We start from the raw sequence: 16,092 nt of genomic DNA, 5'->3' as shown, positions 1-16,092 counted from the left end.
TCACACTGTAAGAAACAGATCAACAGTCCAAGTTTGGATAAAAAGTTTTACTCTAACGTAACTGGTGAAGAGAACGCAACCTGGACGTTGCTTATTTCATGTCGTTCACATTGAAAAAACAGTTGCTTCGATTTGTTAAATTGTGTGAACCAGGTTAAAGAATAGAAAGGTGGACATGGCCCATTAGCGTGGAGCCAAGGGCAGGAGGCTTTCAGTTCAAATAGGTGTACAAAGCTCGCATACTCGTTTCGAGCTCATAGCTCATACTCATAGCTAGTGCAGCATCCATGATGTGGTGAGCTTGAGTGATGGCCGAAAAATCCACAAACACAATGGCATGGTGTGTTTTTTGCCCATCACTCAGGCTCATATACCAGCTAGCTTGCATCTGTGCCATCTCATCTAGTGCAGCACAGTCTGCTTGAGGGGGGGGGGGGAAGTCAGCATGATCTGTTGCTTTGGTATCAAAATGTAGTGATAATAGTGTGTTCAACTGATACTCTACTATTGTCTACAGAAGACTGATACTGCTGCTCTTTTGTCCAAATATGTGTGCAAGTTGCAGAAATGCTCGGTGTTTCCTCTCAAAAGATTGCGAGCATCTGTTTTAGAATCAGCATCAGTACATTCAGTTTTATCTTCGTTTATCTCAATTTTTTTCGAAGTATTGAAAATGCCCTTGAGTAAACCGCAGGAACTGTTAGGTCGAACTTAGATCGCCTACATTGCTGGTAGCCACGCTGTAAGCTACTTGTATTTCCGACATGGTCGGAAATTTACAGCTTTCGAATGCATGGAATTCGATACTTCAGTTTAACACAGTGCTAACTTTGTTCATTTGACAAGTAAGTTACTTCTGCATTTGTTCTGTTCTGCTCTATCATCTGCCGATAGATCATGACAGGCTCAGTTTGATATTTTAGGTACCATATATCATACACTGTTTCATTAGGAAAACAAGCAGACGAGATAACACTCATGGCTCTATGGGACAAAACTAGATTTTAATGCTTTGAATGTGTGGCTTTTTGCGGAGTGCAGCACACTGGACAAAAACAGTGAAGTTTAAAGCAACTATCGCATTTTGTAGTACCGCCATTTTCTTTATTCGGCGTAATGCCGGCGTCCATGCATCCGTCAAACGGTCAAACAGCTATGCATAGTTTGATGTCTTTTGATCTGTGACGGAACAAATGGTGTCACAGGTGCAGAAAAATCACTGTATAATTTTTACATTTTCTAACCAGTTATATTCATAAAATAAAAGAGTTGGGTGCGGTCGGGAGCTTTAAAATTAGCCAATCACAGAAAGGGAGTAAGTCACGTGATGCAATCTATATAAACCCACACACGAGGCGGGCTCACTTCTCTACCGGTCAAGTTGTTGATGTGTGTTGTGCTGTAGAGCTAGAGTTATGGCCGACGGAGATCAAGGTAATTACGGCGAAGGAGATTTTTCTGCCGATGGACAGTACGGTGATTATAACGAGGGCCAGTTTGCGGACGGCCAGTATCAGCAAGACGGCACCGGTGCCAGTGGTGTAAATGACGGCACCCAAAATGGCAGCGCAGAAACGAAGGGCAACGAAGACGAAAGGTAAATTCCTCGTGTCGGTTAGGTTTTGATGCAATAATACTTGCGTGATAGACACCGTTCTAATACAGAGAGGAGTTCTGTAAGCGTCTTTGATGTGGGCGTCTTTGATGTGGTATTGCAGTCAGTGACGCTCTTTGTTCCTTTGTTCATTGGCGCCATCTTGTCTTTCAATCTCAAATAATCCTACACACTCTATTGCCATCCATGAATAGGTTTGTAAGCCATCGGCAGCATTTGAAGCAGTCTGCAATATTTTGGAACTCTTTTTTAATAATCCTTTGTCTTAAGGTACCTTCTTTGACTTTGTAGCAGAGTTGCGCCATTATCGATCGCCATTCCGGAGTTAAGTTCCTGTGGATATTTTCTTCCTGTGCGTCTCTGCAATTGTGTGCTGAAACGTTTAAGTGCCTTCTCAGTTTCTCAACTGCTTCAAACTTTGTCAATAACACTAGTTTTAAACTTAATGATTCTTTGCAGATAATGATGCCGGTTTCTGGAGTTAACGACGCCACAGAATAGTCTTAACGTAAAGGTGTTAAGCCGGACCCTTGCGAGAATTAGGGGTTCGCGGACATTGCCATGTTTTCTGGCTGTTAACATTACTTTCATTTCCAACAGGTGTGTCCAGCTCGTCTCTCCAGGAACATGATGCACGTCGCTGGCACAATGGTACATTTGCTGAGTTTTGTATGAAACTAAGCAAGCTAATGTGCTACCAGAACCTGTAGTACACGTACCACGTACAAGACTTTTCTCCTTTTTCTCCCACACTAGTAGCAGATGTAACATCATTACCTTAACCACGGGCCTAAGGAAGAGTAAAGCATTACTCAGTCGCCACAGCAGCTATCACTAACTCAGCCGTCTCTTGAAGTTCTACCTGCTGTTCCAAGTGGCTTCATTTTTTGTAAAAAACTTGCATTGTAACTGTAATGTGTTCGTTGTGTGTGGTGATTTGATAATGTAAAGGTAATGTAAGTAAGTAATGTGTAGTCGTGTTCGCAGGGTTCTAGATAAGTTCTGTTGGTTCTTCCCCCTTTCATGCCCTCATTTGTGTTTCTTTTAGGAAGCTGTTTGTTGGTGGCATCAGCTGGGATACAGAAAACAGTATGTCCACCTTCATTGCACATAGTGTGTTCTGGAGCTTTACAATAATGTCTAATGTCAATGTTTTTGTCCTTCCAGAGGATCTGAGGGAATACTTTTCAAAGTTCGGCACAGTTGCCGACGTCAACATCAAGACTGACCCAACAACGGGAAAGTCAAGAGGCTTCGGCTTTGTTACATTCACATCCAAAGATGCTCTTGCTGCGGTGAGTAGCCTTGTCGCGCAGCTTGTTTTGGATCGAGATTTTAATGCGTTCCTCTGTCCTGCTCTCTAGGTCTTGAAAGAATCCCCACACTCCGTAAAGGGCAAACAAATAGACCCCAAGCCGGCGAAGGCGAGGCCTGGTATAAAAAAGATCTTTGTAGGTGGCTTGGAAGCCGAAATGCCAGAGGCTGACATCAAGGCCTACTTCGAGAAGTTTGGCCCCGTAGGTTTCGTTTTACACTTTTCGCACCGTTTCATTGCGTTCTAGTGTTTCACAGCAATCTCGTTCTGTCAAGGTCGAAAGTGTGGAACTTCCGTTCGACAAGGCAAAGAACCAGAGGCGGCAGTTTGCGTTTGTAACATTTGAACGTGAGGACTCTGTGGAAATGGTGTGCAGAGAGCCGAAGCAGAAGATCGGCAACAAGGAGTGCGACATCAAGAAGGCCACACCGAAACCAGATCCCCGCAGCATGCGAGGTGGAGGCGGCGGCTGGGGAGGATTTCCCGGAGGAGGACGCGGTGCTGGTGGTGGCCGAGGAGGACGCGGTGGACGTGGCGGTGAGAATCCTTCTGGTCTGTCTTCATGCTGCGCTTTGTTGGAGGCCATGTCTGAAGTAAGCCGTGTCCCGATTGCTTCCAGGTCAAGGCTGGGGCGGCGGTGGCTACGGTGGTGGCCAGGGCGGCTACGGTGGTTATGGCCAAGGCGGTTACGGTGGCTACGGTAACTACGATTATGGTAGTGGCTACGGCGGCGGCTATGGAGGCGGTTACGACTACTCTGGCGGGTGGAACTATGGCGGAGGCCAGGGGGGTTATGGAAGCGGATACGGTAGGTAGTGCGCTCCGACAGAAGGATGGGATATGTCGTGTTTGGAGGGTGTATGGAATATGGCTATGTTCTCCGACACAACATACTGTACATTGCTTGTTTTCTCTGTAGAACAAAAACACAAAATAAATAGATGCGCTTTATCAGTTTTATTGTAATGTGCTGAGGTATGTAGTCTTTATGTGGGTGCTTTTTCTTTTTTTAATGTGAAGAAAGGCTCTAATGAGTTGTGGTGTAGTCGATAGCTTTTCCCTGATAGCAGTTGATTGCTTTGTTTGATTGGATTTGTTTGGGTTGTGCGCATCAGCAGCTTTCGCCTCCTGGTGCGCTCTATGTTGCGGGGGTAGCTTAGTCCACCCGAGGGGGTTCCAGATCCCGTTAATCTGACTTTCTGTTTGCAGGCCAACAGAGTAACTTCGGCGGGAAGACACGCCGTGGGGGAGGAGGAAATGGCGGCGGCAGTGGAGGCTATCACCCCTACAACCGTTAATGCATGTTGCTGAAAACACGCACACAGATGTGCACACTTCGGCGTGCATTTCTACCACGTCTTCATTTGTGTAACTTTGTCACCGTCGTCAAGCCAAACCATGAGAACTACCATCCCGAGATCAAATTTGTTTTTAAAATGAGAAAAGTGGCAGTAGCATTCATTCCCTTCGTCTTCTTGTTACTCCATTGTTTTGTGTATTTTCATCAACACTCAAGTAAGCAGAGGAACGAGAAAAATTGATTGACAAGTTGTATATAGTGGAATTTTTTTACTGTGGCAGTAAAAGAGTGTAGTCATCCGAACATTGAGTTGTGCAGTTCTTGTAGGGTGGCTTCTCTCTTCTTTATTCTTTCCTGTAGAGGAGAAAAGTTCTGTTAGGAGGAGGAGGAATAGGGCTGCTGGTGCTGCACCAAAATTTGTTGTTTGGGGGGGGGGTCCTTGTATATTCTGTCTGACTGGACCACAATTGTTGGTGTTTTCTTTACTTGATGTGAGTTTTTGGCTTGACTGAGTTGTTTTCTGTTGCAAGACTGCGGGGTTTCTGTCTACCCTCCTTCGGTTGGTTTGGGAAGACTTGCTGCACCAGTGGCCCTAAGCTCCTCCTCACCGTTGTGGTAAATGGTTTAGTGTGTTCACAGTGTGCTTTTAACCGTTCAGGAGTTGCTAGAACTGCGCTACCCTTTCCGGTGGCCAGTGAGACTGCTGAAAGCCCCTCTTAGGCTAATTCAGAATGGACGAGACTGTTTAGATGGCAGTCTAGTGGGGTTTGAAGTGCCGAGGCAGCTGCTGGCTCAATTACAACTAAGGACCAACGCTGGTTAGCTTTGCACCTAGACCAAAGGTTGCTTAACTTGACAGAATTCTTTCTTTACAAACGTTAGTGACGTGATGAATGCTTCAGTGACCATAACTACCTTTAGTAAAGCAGAGCTAAGCGTTAGTCTAGTTAAGGGACCATTGATCTCTGTTCAAATGTTAATCTGCATAGGTGAACAACCATTACTTTCTGATGCTGTGCTGGGAGCTATTTACTGCAACCCTAAACGTTTCAGTTTAACCCGAAGTTCAGCACACTATGGCCTGGTGGCAGCATTTGGTTTATTCAGTTGGCTACTTTAGAACTACTTGCTGTGTTACTGGCTGCAGGGTGTGTGTTGTTGGAATCAATTGTTGACACGTTTTGTGTCTACTTGCCTTTTGTGCCTTGTATGCTTCATAGTCTGGATCATCCGTGGGCAGTTCAAATCGGCAGACTGGGCACGAGTTCATCTAAGAAGTTTAGCAAATGTGGCATTTTAGCACCATGTTATTGTCAGTTAACGGACATATGCGAATATTTGTTTTAAAACCGAAGTGAATAGATATACGACGAACCCTCGTCAATGTGACCACAGCTGTCCCCATAGATTTCGGTCATAAAGCGAATTGCCATACTGACAAGGAACGCACCCTCTAGATAGACAGCTATGCAAAAGAAAAGCATACGTAGTAGGGTGTTTTAGGAAATCGTAAACTCCCTCTGATTCAGACTCCATATCGCTGTCAGAAAATTTGATGTTACCAATGTGATGTGAGACACTCCAAAGGAATTAAGCGATTGGCTTATGTTTTCAGAACTGTCAGTGTGGAGCTTCTACGTTCTCCTTTAATTCCCTATTTTCTGAAGTCCATTACCAGTAAAGCGGATAGTTGTATGGCTGGACCAGATACATTTATCGGCAGGTATTGGACCTTTACTGGTGGCTCTCCAAGCTGTGGACTTGTGGTGATGCATGAAATGGTTTTTGGTGACTTGTCTGATGGACCGGTAAAAAGAGCCCACATTAAATGCTCATTGCGTAATTCGCACGGACTTATGTGGGCTCAAAACCAAGGTGCTATTGTAGACTGCTAAGCATGAGGGGTTAAGTGGTGCTGCGCAAAATATTCAAGGATGTCACCTATCACGGCTATTTTACGGTTAACTTTCGGTCTTTTTGGTTCGAAACATTGCGTGCAGCTTTGAGTCCTTAAAGTATGAAAACTCGGAAGGTTGTCGGTGAAATATGTGGCTGCTTCCTCCTCACAATGTTCACTGTACAGAGCTTGGTTTTGCAAGAAAATTGTAAGTGAACTTAATCTCACTCGGTTAAGCCATGGAATGATGCAGTCTTTGTGGAATGCGTGGCTGCAGGGCATCTCTGTGACAGGCTCAGATATGTCAAATTCCTTTAGGCACACAGGACATTTTCTGTCTGTAAGACACATAAGTTTGAAAGTTTGGTGTGACAGTGACTCGCCAGTGAAGTAGAAACCAGACATGCAGATAGTAGACTCAATGAAAACAGGAACAGTCATGGTGCCATGTAGGATCACACATTATGGCATTATGACGGAAATGCAGTTTGTGGTACTTCTATAGATAACTATCCTTATGCCATAGCTGTTATGGGACTGCCATGGGACAGCAATGGAGCATGATATACGGTTCAGCTGACCTCTCCGCAGGATTAAGATGTGGATTACTGGGGAAAATGCCTCACGGGCATTGTAAAATGGAAATGTCAAATTATTTAGATGTAGTTCTTGGGGCTTGTACCTCTTAAAGGGGTTTATCCTTTCAAGGATTATCTCAAGTTTTGAGCACTTGGAAATTATAGACGCTTTCTAAAGCATGTATCCATAGTTTTGGTAGTTTTATATTTGGTTTCATGTTTGACATTGCAGCCATCTCAGTTGGCTACTGCAGCGTGTATCCATGTATAATACATTCATATCACAAAATTGGTAAGTGATGAATTTTCTGCTGTTGACTTAGTGAATTCTAGAGCTGTGTTTGGAAATCAATCCTTCCTTGTGGAAGTTCAGTGGTAATATTGACATTGAATGACAAATGGCAATGATCACACATCGTTCTGCAAAGTAATGTTTTATTTATAAGGTTTGGGCATAGCCATAGATACGTTTGCTGTATAAAATGCTATCTTATCATCATCAATAAGTTATTGACCTCCTGTGTAATGGCATAGACGTATGCATAATTGGTCGTGCTGTTCCTTTTGCTGCGCAACTCCAGAAAGTGCATTTGTAGCGAAATGTGTGAAATGCATCTTCTATGTTTCCAGTGTAATCCATTATTTTCCAGCTTCTCAAAGGTTTAATAGGGGGGGAACATCATCTTCAATGTGTTCCAGCACACATGTCATCTCAGTGAGAATTAACAGAAGTGACAAAGGTGGTTCGCACAAATTGTGGAATTTATTATCCAAGAATAAATTACTTTGCAGTATACAAGGCTGCTGTTGGAAAGCTGAAAATTGGTCACCTACCATGGTCGTCATTTGGAAGAGATTTCAGTGAAGCTACAGCTTGCTTAGAGGCTGGAGGCTGATGGGCTGCATCTGGGAATAGCCTAGAATACGCAGAAACGAATATGATGCTTTGAACGTGCTGTTGCACATTGGGCAAATTAGCTGTATCACCTGTGGTACTCCATGTCAAAATGGGCTCCATATCCACCGTCTATCAGCAATCTGGAGTGTGGACAAGGTGTTATTACTATTATTATTTCATTGGGCGCGCTATTAGATCAGAGCTCACCTCGCTAAATGTAGCATATGATCAGGCTCTTGACCTGGTCTCAGAGGAGTGCAGTTATGCTCGTCGTAGTAACTTGCCATGACAGGTGGTTACACAAGACACATCCGATCGGAGTTCTTTGAGGTGAAGAACCGGGTGATCAGCACCTCAGACAGCACTTTCTGCCAGTCATCGTGTGTCACAAGCAAAACAACCAGTCACAACAGTTTCCTGGTTTTCATCATGTTTCGAACTATTGCCGTCGCTCGTCACTGCTGTGCGGCTGCGCCGCACGTTAAATTCTGCAAAGGAGTTGGGATGGCGCCACATGTCAGGAAGTCTGTTTGTAATGGAGGCTGTATTGACAGATTGAGGACGTCGTATTGACACTGTAGTGGTGTCGTAAACGATTACGGCATACCTCAGTGCCAGTTTAAGATTTCAACTGGGATACTGCACGTTCCCACGGGTCTACTTGATTTCTGACGTGCGCAGTTGAAGAAAGATGGAAGCGATTGAGACGACAGACCAAGCTACGCTCAATGATTTGGCCACTACAATGTTCGAGAAAACTGCTGATTATGTGCAAGCAGAATTGTCAGGTGTGTGGAGAGCCTGTGCTAATTGTTTAATACATGCCTGATTCTATGCTTGCTTTGTAGCTACATTGGACGACTACAGGCTGACCGAAGAAATGAATAGGGTGACCACAACTAAATACAGTGATATGAAACAGATTGCTGGCAATGTGAATAAAGCACTGAAAGAACTGAACGAAAAGTGTAAGCAGACTTATTTTGTTGCCCTTTTTCTATATATATTTTTTTATTGCGATAGTTACTGACTGCTACATCACTACTGCTGTCAAACTCGCACACTTCGCAGTGGGAAGCGTGGCACATGTTTGTTTCCAGGGTGCACGTCACACTTTTCAACCACTTATCAAGGGCCTCAGTCAAGTGCATTGGACAACGTACTTACTCTGTTTACCCTCTTTCTTTATATTTTTCTCGAGCACACTCACATACAGACACTGGAGGTGGCATCTTGTGAACATGAAGGAAAGTAACACAGTTGTATTAGCATGTGCCGTGTCTGGTCGTCAGGATAACTTCATCATTGGTTATGAAGGACAGACAAAGACCAAGGTTAGAACACAGAAAGACACCACGACTGCCATAACTTCATCCTCACCAGGAACATACATCCTGCTTGAGTGCTTGTTTTTCCACCTGGGGAGATGCTGATTCATTGCTGGCAGTTGACTGAGGAAAATCCACCGTATAGAAGTCTAAGCACAAATTGGACCATGCTTCCACACTTCCTGTTCATTCTGTTAACTTGCTGAAATTCATAGCATACAGCATTCACATTCCATGTGCCATTCACACTTGTTTTTTTTGTTTTTTCAGATAAATGTATGAAGCCTTACCTGGACCAAATCGAACAGGTTGAAGATAGCGTTGCAAAACTGGAACAAGCAGCGTACAAGCTTGATGCCTATTCAAAGAGGCTAGGTTGGTAGTTCTCTACATCGGCAGTACAGGAGGGCTGTTCATACACGTTATTTCATTACTACTGCACACATGCATATTGGCGTTTGAAATGTGCATTAACTCTATCTTGCGGACACCCATGTATTGAATTGTAAGGGTTATTGCGTTTCAAGTATTTCTCTATCGAAACTTTCATTATATTTCAGAATCAAAGTTCAAGGCACTCGAGAAGAGATGATCCATGACCATAATTATCGAGCATAGGGTTATGAACTTATGATTATTTCCGGAATTGCTGCTACCGTTTCATAACTCAAATTGATATTGTATTTGTGTGTATGGATACTTCTTCTGCATGGCTGCAAGTAAGAGGGCAAGCAAGCAAATTGTGGAAGTGTTTTAAATAAAGCTGCTTTTTGAAAGAATGCAGTGCAAAACACCTGCTGTCACATAAGAGCCTTGTTGGAATTGTCCTTTGTTTGTTCCACACTCAGTCCCACGAAGAAATGGAACATTAGCTATGAGGAGTCTTTCAAGGAGTTTTCTACTCACTGGGATCCTTTGTGGAACAGCAGTATATAACATATGGTAACCAAACAGGCTTTGATCGTTACAAGAAAATGTGTTGCGAACAACGCTCCTTTCTCATCCTCATTAATGTAAGGATTCCTGCAAATGTTAAGCTGTAAAGTTTTCGTCTCTAAGATGATCGTTGAAGCATACGGTCGCCTATTTAAAATGCCGCTTCACCTTTTAGCCTATTTGCATGGCAATGAATCCCGTGCACAGTGGCTTGCATAAGGCTTCGCATCTTTGCCTTTCTAATTGTTAATTCACTCTGTTTGTGAAATTATGCGAATGTGTTCGAGAAACATTAAGTTCCGGGCATTTATACGAAGTTCGCTGTTCGACGACCCTATATGTTAACAAAAATGGAAGAGACCTTGTTTCAGTTTCGGATTTATAACCGCATATCTCTGTTGTTTCGCTTTCACATGAAAGCTTTTCCAAACCCATGGAAGCGCCTGCCGCGTAATGCGCAAGTCTGTTACGTCGGAACCATACTTTTATTGAAAACACTAAGAAAATCACAAAGCTTACGCAACAACTAGCCGGGTCGTTTTTCTTTGTGCATCTTCTGTAAAATGCACACTCCCGACTAGCTTGGACTTTTTCAGTCTGTATCCTGCGAAGGCACGCCACATTCCATCACGCAGAAATGTGTGTTTGCCATTTGTTCATTCTGTCCGATCATAGAAACGCTCAGGTTTGTGGGCCAAAAAATGAATCGCACCAAAAATACTCCACACGTTCGCGTGCGACTTCGCGGAGCGCCATCGCGCTTGCGCGGAGGCACGCGCACGCGTGGACTGGGTGACCGCTGCGGTGGCGCTTCAATCGTCGCTGCCTCCGAGGGGCAAGCAGACGCAACTCGAGCGCCAGCGGGGCGGAACGACAAACCCCATTCAGCTCCGAACGACGACGAAAGCAAGCAGCAATTGTATCCCTACACACCAACAGCATCAGCTGTAGCAGTAGGAGACAGACACCCTATGGCTAGAGGCTCATGAGGACGCTGAGCAGCGATGGGTTCTGCCGAGGCGACGTCGCCCTCGTCCTCCACCAACTTACCAGGCGGCGAAATCGACTGTATGCAAGAGCGGAAGTGGTGGTGCTTCCTGCTCTCCAGCATCTTTACCTTCCTGGCGGGTCTCTTCATTATCCTGATATGGCGTGCCTTTGCCTTCCTGTGCTGTCGCAAGGAGAAAGCGGCGGCGTACAGCCCAGGAGCTCCCAAGCAAACACCCAGTGGTCAACAAAAGGGTCCACCTGCTCCCGGGGGCTGCAGCGATCGCGATGCCAAGCGCAAAGCCGGAGAAGGCGGGGCCGAAATCGGGTTCATGACAGAGGCCAAGGATTGGGCAGGGGAACTCATCTCGGGACAGACCACCACGGGCAGGATACTGGTGAGTGTCCTAATTTCTTTGTAGTCCAACTCACACACGGAAAGCACTAGGATTTGCGCCACTGTTGCACTCTCATACCACCTATGGAACGTCTGTGACGACCGAACGGATTACGACATTCCACGTATGACTTCGATAAATAAATTCGTCGCATGGAACGGTGGGTCCCCGTCTCCTACGTCAGCCAATATAGAACGACAGTCTCGCTGTCAGGAATACTGATAATACGCACAACTCTATGTAATGATGCACGAATTGTACGTGTTCTCCGTTGAACATGTCACTTAATTGTATCCCGCAATGTATCACAAAGCGAACCTCTAATGTTGCCGCTGCCGTTCAGAATGTTGTATTGTATTTTTCGCGAATCTCCGCCGCTAGGTATGTCTTATAAGAAACACGCATCAGTATTAGCATGGTATTAGTTACGGGCATCCCATATGCCGCGTACTCCACTCAGATAGATGAACGGATACTGTGGCTGTTCCCTTGGTAACGAACGGGAGGTAGCTTGCGCCACCTAGCCTAAATTAAACGCGTAGGTTAAGTACTCTCCATTGCTCTCCACCAAAAGTGCTCTCTACCAAGTCTCCCTTTGGTGGTAGTTTTGGTGGTGGCGTCGTTAGCACTGAGCTGTTTACCTGCCTTATGTACGCGCTAGAGACAGAACTTCACCACATAACACGTTGAAGGAGACACCATGCATTGCAGAGAGTGGTACCATTGCCATCGTTCTCTACCCTGATTCGTTGAAAACGGGAGGCGTATGCCTTTTATCTGTGACACATTTATCCACTTGTGTTAATTGTCACAAAAAGGCGTTCGCCTCCCGTTTTCAACAAATCAGGGTATTGAACGACGTCGTCCGGTACGATGATTGGCTACAACCGTGTTATGCGGCGAAGTTCTGCCCGGGTATGTCGGCGCGGTTGCCTTAGAAGTCGGCCCAGGATGCGCGTTCCCCCAGGGCGTTAGTCGTGACGTTGCCCACCTCTGTGAGGCCGACAACGGCGAGCCCTGTCACGACCACCACCACCTGCCCGAAGAGTGTACAGGCACGAGACAAACGTGAACAGGAAATAAACAAATAATTCAATTTTTATTTCTATGGTGCCTATCAATAACGACACTAAACCACATACGACAGACAAGGCTATCACAATAATGAGACGGGAAGCAATCAATAAATAAAAGATAAAAAGTCTGCTTCAACGGCAAAATATATCGTGCAGCCTTCCGTTCTGCAAAGTAATTCGAAAGAGGGACCTACGACCCTGTTACATATCCCACAGTTTCGGCAATGCAAGCTAAGAACCAGCTATCAGACCTGCGTAATGACTGCGAAGCGAGGCGCGAATCAAAATCAGCCGCGTTTGCTTGTTGACGGTGATGGTGTTGGTGCTAGTGCTAGTGTCGGCCTCACAGAGGTGGGCAACGTCACGGCTGACGCCCTGGGGTAATGTGCGTCCTGGACCGACTTCTAAGGAAACTGTGCCGACATATGTCAGAAAACGTCCGAGGAAAACCCAGGAAAAGCCCCTGACAGCACAGCCGGCACCGGGCACACTATAAGATTAAGCGCATTAGCGACACTGAGCCAAGAAGAATTAATGACAGGGACGATGTTACGCATAAGCCTTGTATGCGCTTCCCGTAGTGGCTAGCAGAGGCAGCTGGTGCCATCCATCAGAGAGCAGTATTCATTCTGCTTTTCTACACAAAGTACACGCCCAGTTGTTACTCCGTTGGCCTTCAATTCACATCTTGCGCCAACGAGCTGACTCTCCCTGTCGTTTGACACACGTGTACACATTGTTGCCCGCAACATTTTCTGCAGACTTCGCGTCCGTATGAGGCAATATGTGTGCACCGGGAGAGGTGTTCGTAGACTGCAGCTTTTCTACACTCAAAAAAAAAAAAAAAAAGGTGTGAAAAGGTGGTAACTTCTATACACCTAGGTCAACATAGCGTCTGAGAAAGGGTGTAAAAGGGTGGTAAAAGCAATTATCATATATCCAAATTGCTACAAAAAGGCGAACGTCCCCCTCGCTCACCGAATCAGAAACGGCAACCCTATCATTCGTAGGTAGCAGGTAGAACTTTGCAACCTTTTAGGCACAACGTATGCGACAAACTATTACCTCCTAAAAGGTGTAACTGTTCCATCCTTTTTTCTAAGTGTGTAGCAAGCGCAAGGTGTACTATGAGAATGCAGAAAACGCACTTTTCTTTTTTTGTAAAGGTTGACGACGGCAATGTTTGTAAAATTTCGAGAGATGAAGGAAGAGCTTTGTCTCTGAACCACATGTGCATGTAACAGGGGCAACCAACGTTCATAGACATATAGCAACTAGAGACGTCCTGTCATGCTGATGTGCGTTAACATTTGGTATGCATAAGAAGTCCTGTATGATTTGTAAGAGCTAAACTATGCATTGTTTCAATTTTTTTACTGTATTTTTATTCATTTATTTTCAATACTGTTTTAGTTCAAGTTGTTAGTCCGAAGGGACTGTTACGGGGGGGGGGGGGTGTAAACTTTAACATGCTCATTACAAAGTTGATTTTCACACTTGTAATCTTATTATTGCACAAACACGCGCCGGCTCTCAATACCCAAGCAATCAATATCAACGTAGAAGTATAACTAAATGCGTAGTTTATGTAATGGTTGTTTGAAAATTAGAAACAGACGAACAGCTTGTGAGGACAAAAAGGGATTTAGACTACTATTAGTAGGGATTTAGACTAATATTAGTCTAAATCCCCTTTTGTCCTACAAGCTGTTTGGGGAATCAGTTTCAAGAAAGCTGTCCTGCTGCGGGCTCGCCGAAACGTTCACTCCCATATAGTTAGTACTAATAAGTCTCCTTTATTATTATTATTATTATTATTATTATTATTATTATTATTATTATTATTATTATTATTATATTTTGCCAGCTTTTCGTACATTTCTAATCCTCACGTATCTATACTTCACCATCGTGCATGGTCATCTGTACCATTTACGGCTGTAAACGGTGCATAGCTGAACTGAGAAGATGAACGTAAGAACAACATGCACCGAATGATCTCTCTTATAGCTATCTTTTTCACTTGGACACCGTGACATTTTGAGAACGCACGTATATCGGGATGCAGCTAATGTTCCGGAATGTGTCATTAACTTTGGGGGAGATAAGGCCGGGGCAATTTCTGCTCCTGGCAGCTCCTTTTTTCGGATGGGTTCGTTTAGCATTTCGTTCACGTTCAGCATTTATCTTTCGTTCACATTTTAAAGCCATTACTCGCGCAGCGGGAGCGGTATCAGTAATGCTCATTGCTTTAGGCCGGTCCCTCCCTTCCGAATGCGTTTGTCCAACCACTCTGGACAGGAGGATTATGTGTTACTTGTTGTGTATCTGTTTTGTGACTATGTTATATCATGCACCTAGCTCTAAAAACAGAAATCTCAGCGGACTGTAGTTGAAAAATCGTGTAGCAGATAGATAGCTCAGAGCACACGGAATATGTTGTTGAATGATGTTTTGATGTATGTATTGATTTTAGATGTGTTTTCTAGAGCCTAACGAGATTTAGAATTCTCGTTTTATGTATCTTGATGTTGTGAATTTGTGATTTTTTGTCATCTTCTAATCGCCGTGAAAACGTTTGCTAGGGCGACACCGAAAATACAGCCTCCGTAAGCACTATATAGACATCGCCGACATGTATGCCGGCCAAGGCATATTTCACGCAAGATGAAAAATTCCTCAATTCCTAGCTTGCGTTGACATATCGCCGGATAATTGGAATGTTCTGTTCCCACATCGTATCGGGGGACATTTTCTTCTGGACGGAACGGATAAATCGTATTCCAGATTCGTAAGTCCCGTTTGTACGCGTAGAACTTCCACCGCTGAATAGACTGAAAGAATATCCGAAATTGCGCCATGGAATTTATGCCGTCTCTGCTCAAATACCTGAAATATTGAGCTTTTCAAACTATGAATAAACAAAAAGACAACATAATAAGACACGAGATCCTCCAGATCCTTAGCAGGGTAGGAGTATAGTTGTGGGAAAACGTTGAATATGTACTTGGTAAGGAGTACCCAGTACGTCAGGTACTTTTTTTTGAAGAACACTTGCAAAAATTTAAGTACTTTAGCACTGTCCTCTCACTCATAACGATGAGCCCCACAGTGATGCTAATCGAACTGTCCTTCCACGCAAAACGAGAACGCGTCCCTCCATCCCGTAACAGTTTGCTTCGAAGAAGAAAAAGCACGTCATTTCGAATTAAACCCAAAGTAAAGATGACAGTGTCATCTCTCGTGTCAATGACAGAAAGTAACTTTTAACAAGCACCGCATGGCCTCGAGCAAATATTTGCCCTTTCCAATACTACTTCCACGAGGAACAATCAAAAAATGGTCTTGCTTGTCCTGGGCCGTGTGGCGGATCCAAGGATTGGAAGGGGGGGGGGGGGGGGGGGGCTATCGCCTCCCTCGTAATTATGGCGTTTCCTCCTCTCCCCTTCCCCGGTACACGCTTTGTCAAAGAAAGCGCCCGCCCCCCAAAGTGAGGTTCTTGCTGGTGGATGTGCACTGAGCCACTGACTGAGAAAATTTCACTTTTTCGCGGAGCCTATCTTCGAAGCCCACGGCGTTGCGCACTGCAGTTGGCTTTGTGCCAAGCGAATGCAACGGGTGAATTTGACGTGGCCCTGTTTTTCCACGGGACACAAATGGAGATACTCCGATGCTTCTGTTTTCTTTCCCTTTCTTTTTTATGTCATCGCTACACAGTAAACGCACCTGCGACCTATTGTGGGCGACTCTTTTGGGGGGGTGTC

At 44.7% G+C, this 16,092-nt stretch overlaps 4 protein-coding genes across 7 annotated transcripts in view; 3 read left to right on the top strand and 1 right to left on the bottom strand.

Annotated features, from left to right (window-relative positions):
* Positions 1-1,361: 1,361 nt before the first annotated feature.
* LOC135368574 (RNA-binding protein squid-like) lies at positions 1,362-4,533 on the top strand. 4 transcript variants are annotated; one of them, XM_064601957.1, is made up of 7 exons: positions 1,362-1,597; positions 2,664-2,704; positions 2,783-2,910; positions 2,980-3,132; positions 3,206-3,467; positions 3,550-3,630; positions 4,140-4,533. In XM_064601957.1, exons 1-7 carry the CDS (start codon positions 1,416-1,418, stop codon positions 4,226-4,228), a joined length of 936 nt encoding a protein of 311 aa, XP_064458027.1. In that variant the 5' UTR covers positions 1,362-1,415; the 3' UTR covers positions 4,229-4,533. The 4 variants fall into 4 exon arrangements, with proteins under 4 accessions (XP_064458027.1, XP_064458025.1, XP_064458026.1 ...); XM_064601955.1 differs by having other exon boundaries at positions 3,550-3,738; XM_064601956.1 differs by having other exon boundaries at positions 3,206-3,482.
* Positions 4,480-8,087, bottom strand: LOC135368576 (E3 ubiquitin-protein ligase RNF181-like). The gene is made up of 6 exons (XM_064601958.1): positions 7,811-8,087; positions 7,693-7,743; positions 7,540-7,622; positions 6,356-6,465; positions 5,426-5,500; positions 4,480-4,584 (listed from the first exon to the last, which is right to left on the bottom strand). The coding sequence occupies exons 1-6, from the start codon at positions 7,888-7,890 to the stop codon at positions 4,525-4,527; spliced, it is 459 nt and encodes a 152-aa protein (XP_064458028.1). The 5' UTR covers positions 7,891-8,087; the 3' UTR covers positions 4,480-4,524.
* A 19-nt stretch (positions 8,088-8,106) lies between these two features.
* LOC135368577 (biogenesis of lysosome-related organelles complex 1 subunit 2-like) lies at positions 8,107-9,724 on the top strand. Its single transcript, XM_064601959.1, has 4 exons — positions 8,107-8,391; positions 8,452-8,571; positions 9,202-9,306; positions 9,492-9,724. Exons 1-4 carry the CDS (start codon positions 8,295-8,297, stop codon positions 9,521-9,523), a joined length of 354 nt encoding a protein of 117 aa, XP_064458029.1. The 5' UTR covers positions 8,107-8,294; the 3' UTR covers positions 9,524-9,724.
* A 978-nt stretch (positions 9,725-10,702) lies between these two features.
* The window catches only part of LOC135368573 (calcium-activated potassium channel slowpoke-like), a 93,939-nt gene continuing 88,549 nt past the window's right edge, over positions 10,703-16,092 (top strand). The window contains exon 1 of the mRNA XM_064601953.1: positions 10,703-11,252. Coding sequence (XP_064458023.1) covers positions 10,872-11,252 — 381 coding nt within the window. The 5' untranslated portion in view covers positions 10,703-10,871. The remainder of the gene's footprint in view (positions 11,253-16,092) is intronic.

Source organism: Ornithodoros turicata, chromosome 9 (genome assembly GCF_037126465.1).
Source record: "Ornithodoros turicata isolate Travis chromosome 9, ASM3712646v1, whole genome shotgun sequence".
In the NCBI taxonomy this organism is placed as follows: Eukaryota; Metazoa; Arthropoda; class Arachnida; order Ixodida; family Argasidae; genus Ornithodoros; species Ornithodoros turicata.
Note: the sequence above shows the minus strand (reverse complement) of the source record. Positions and strands in the feature narration are given on the sequence as shown.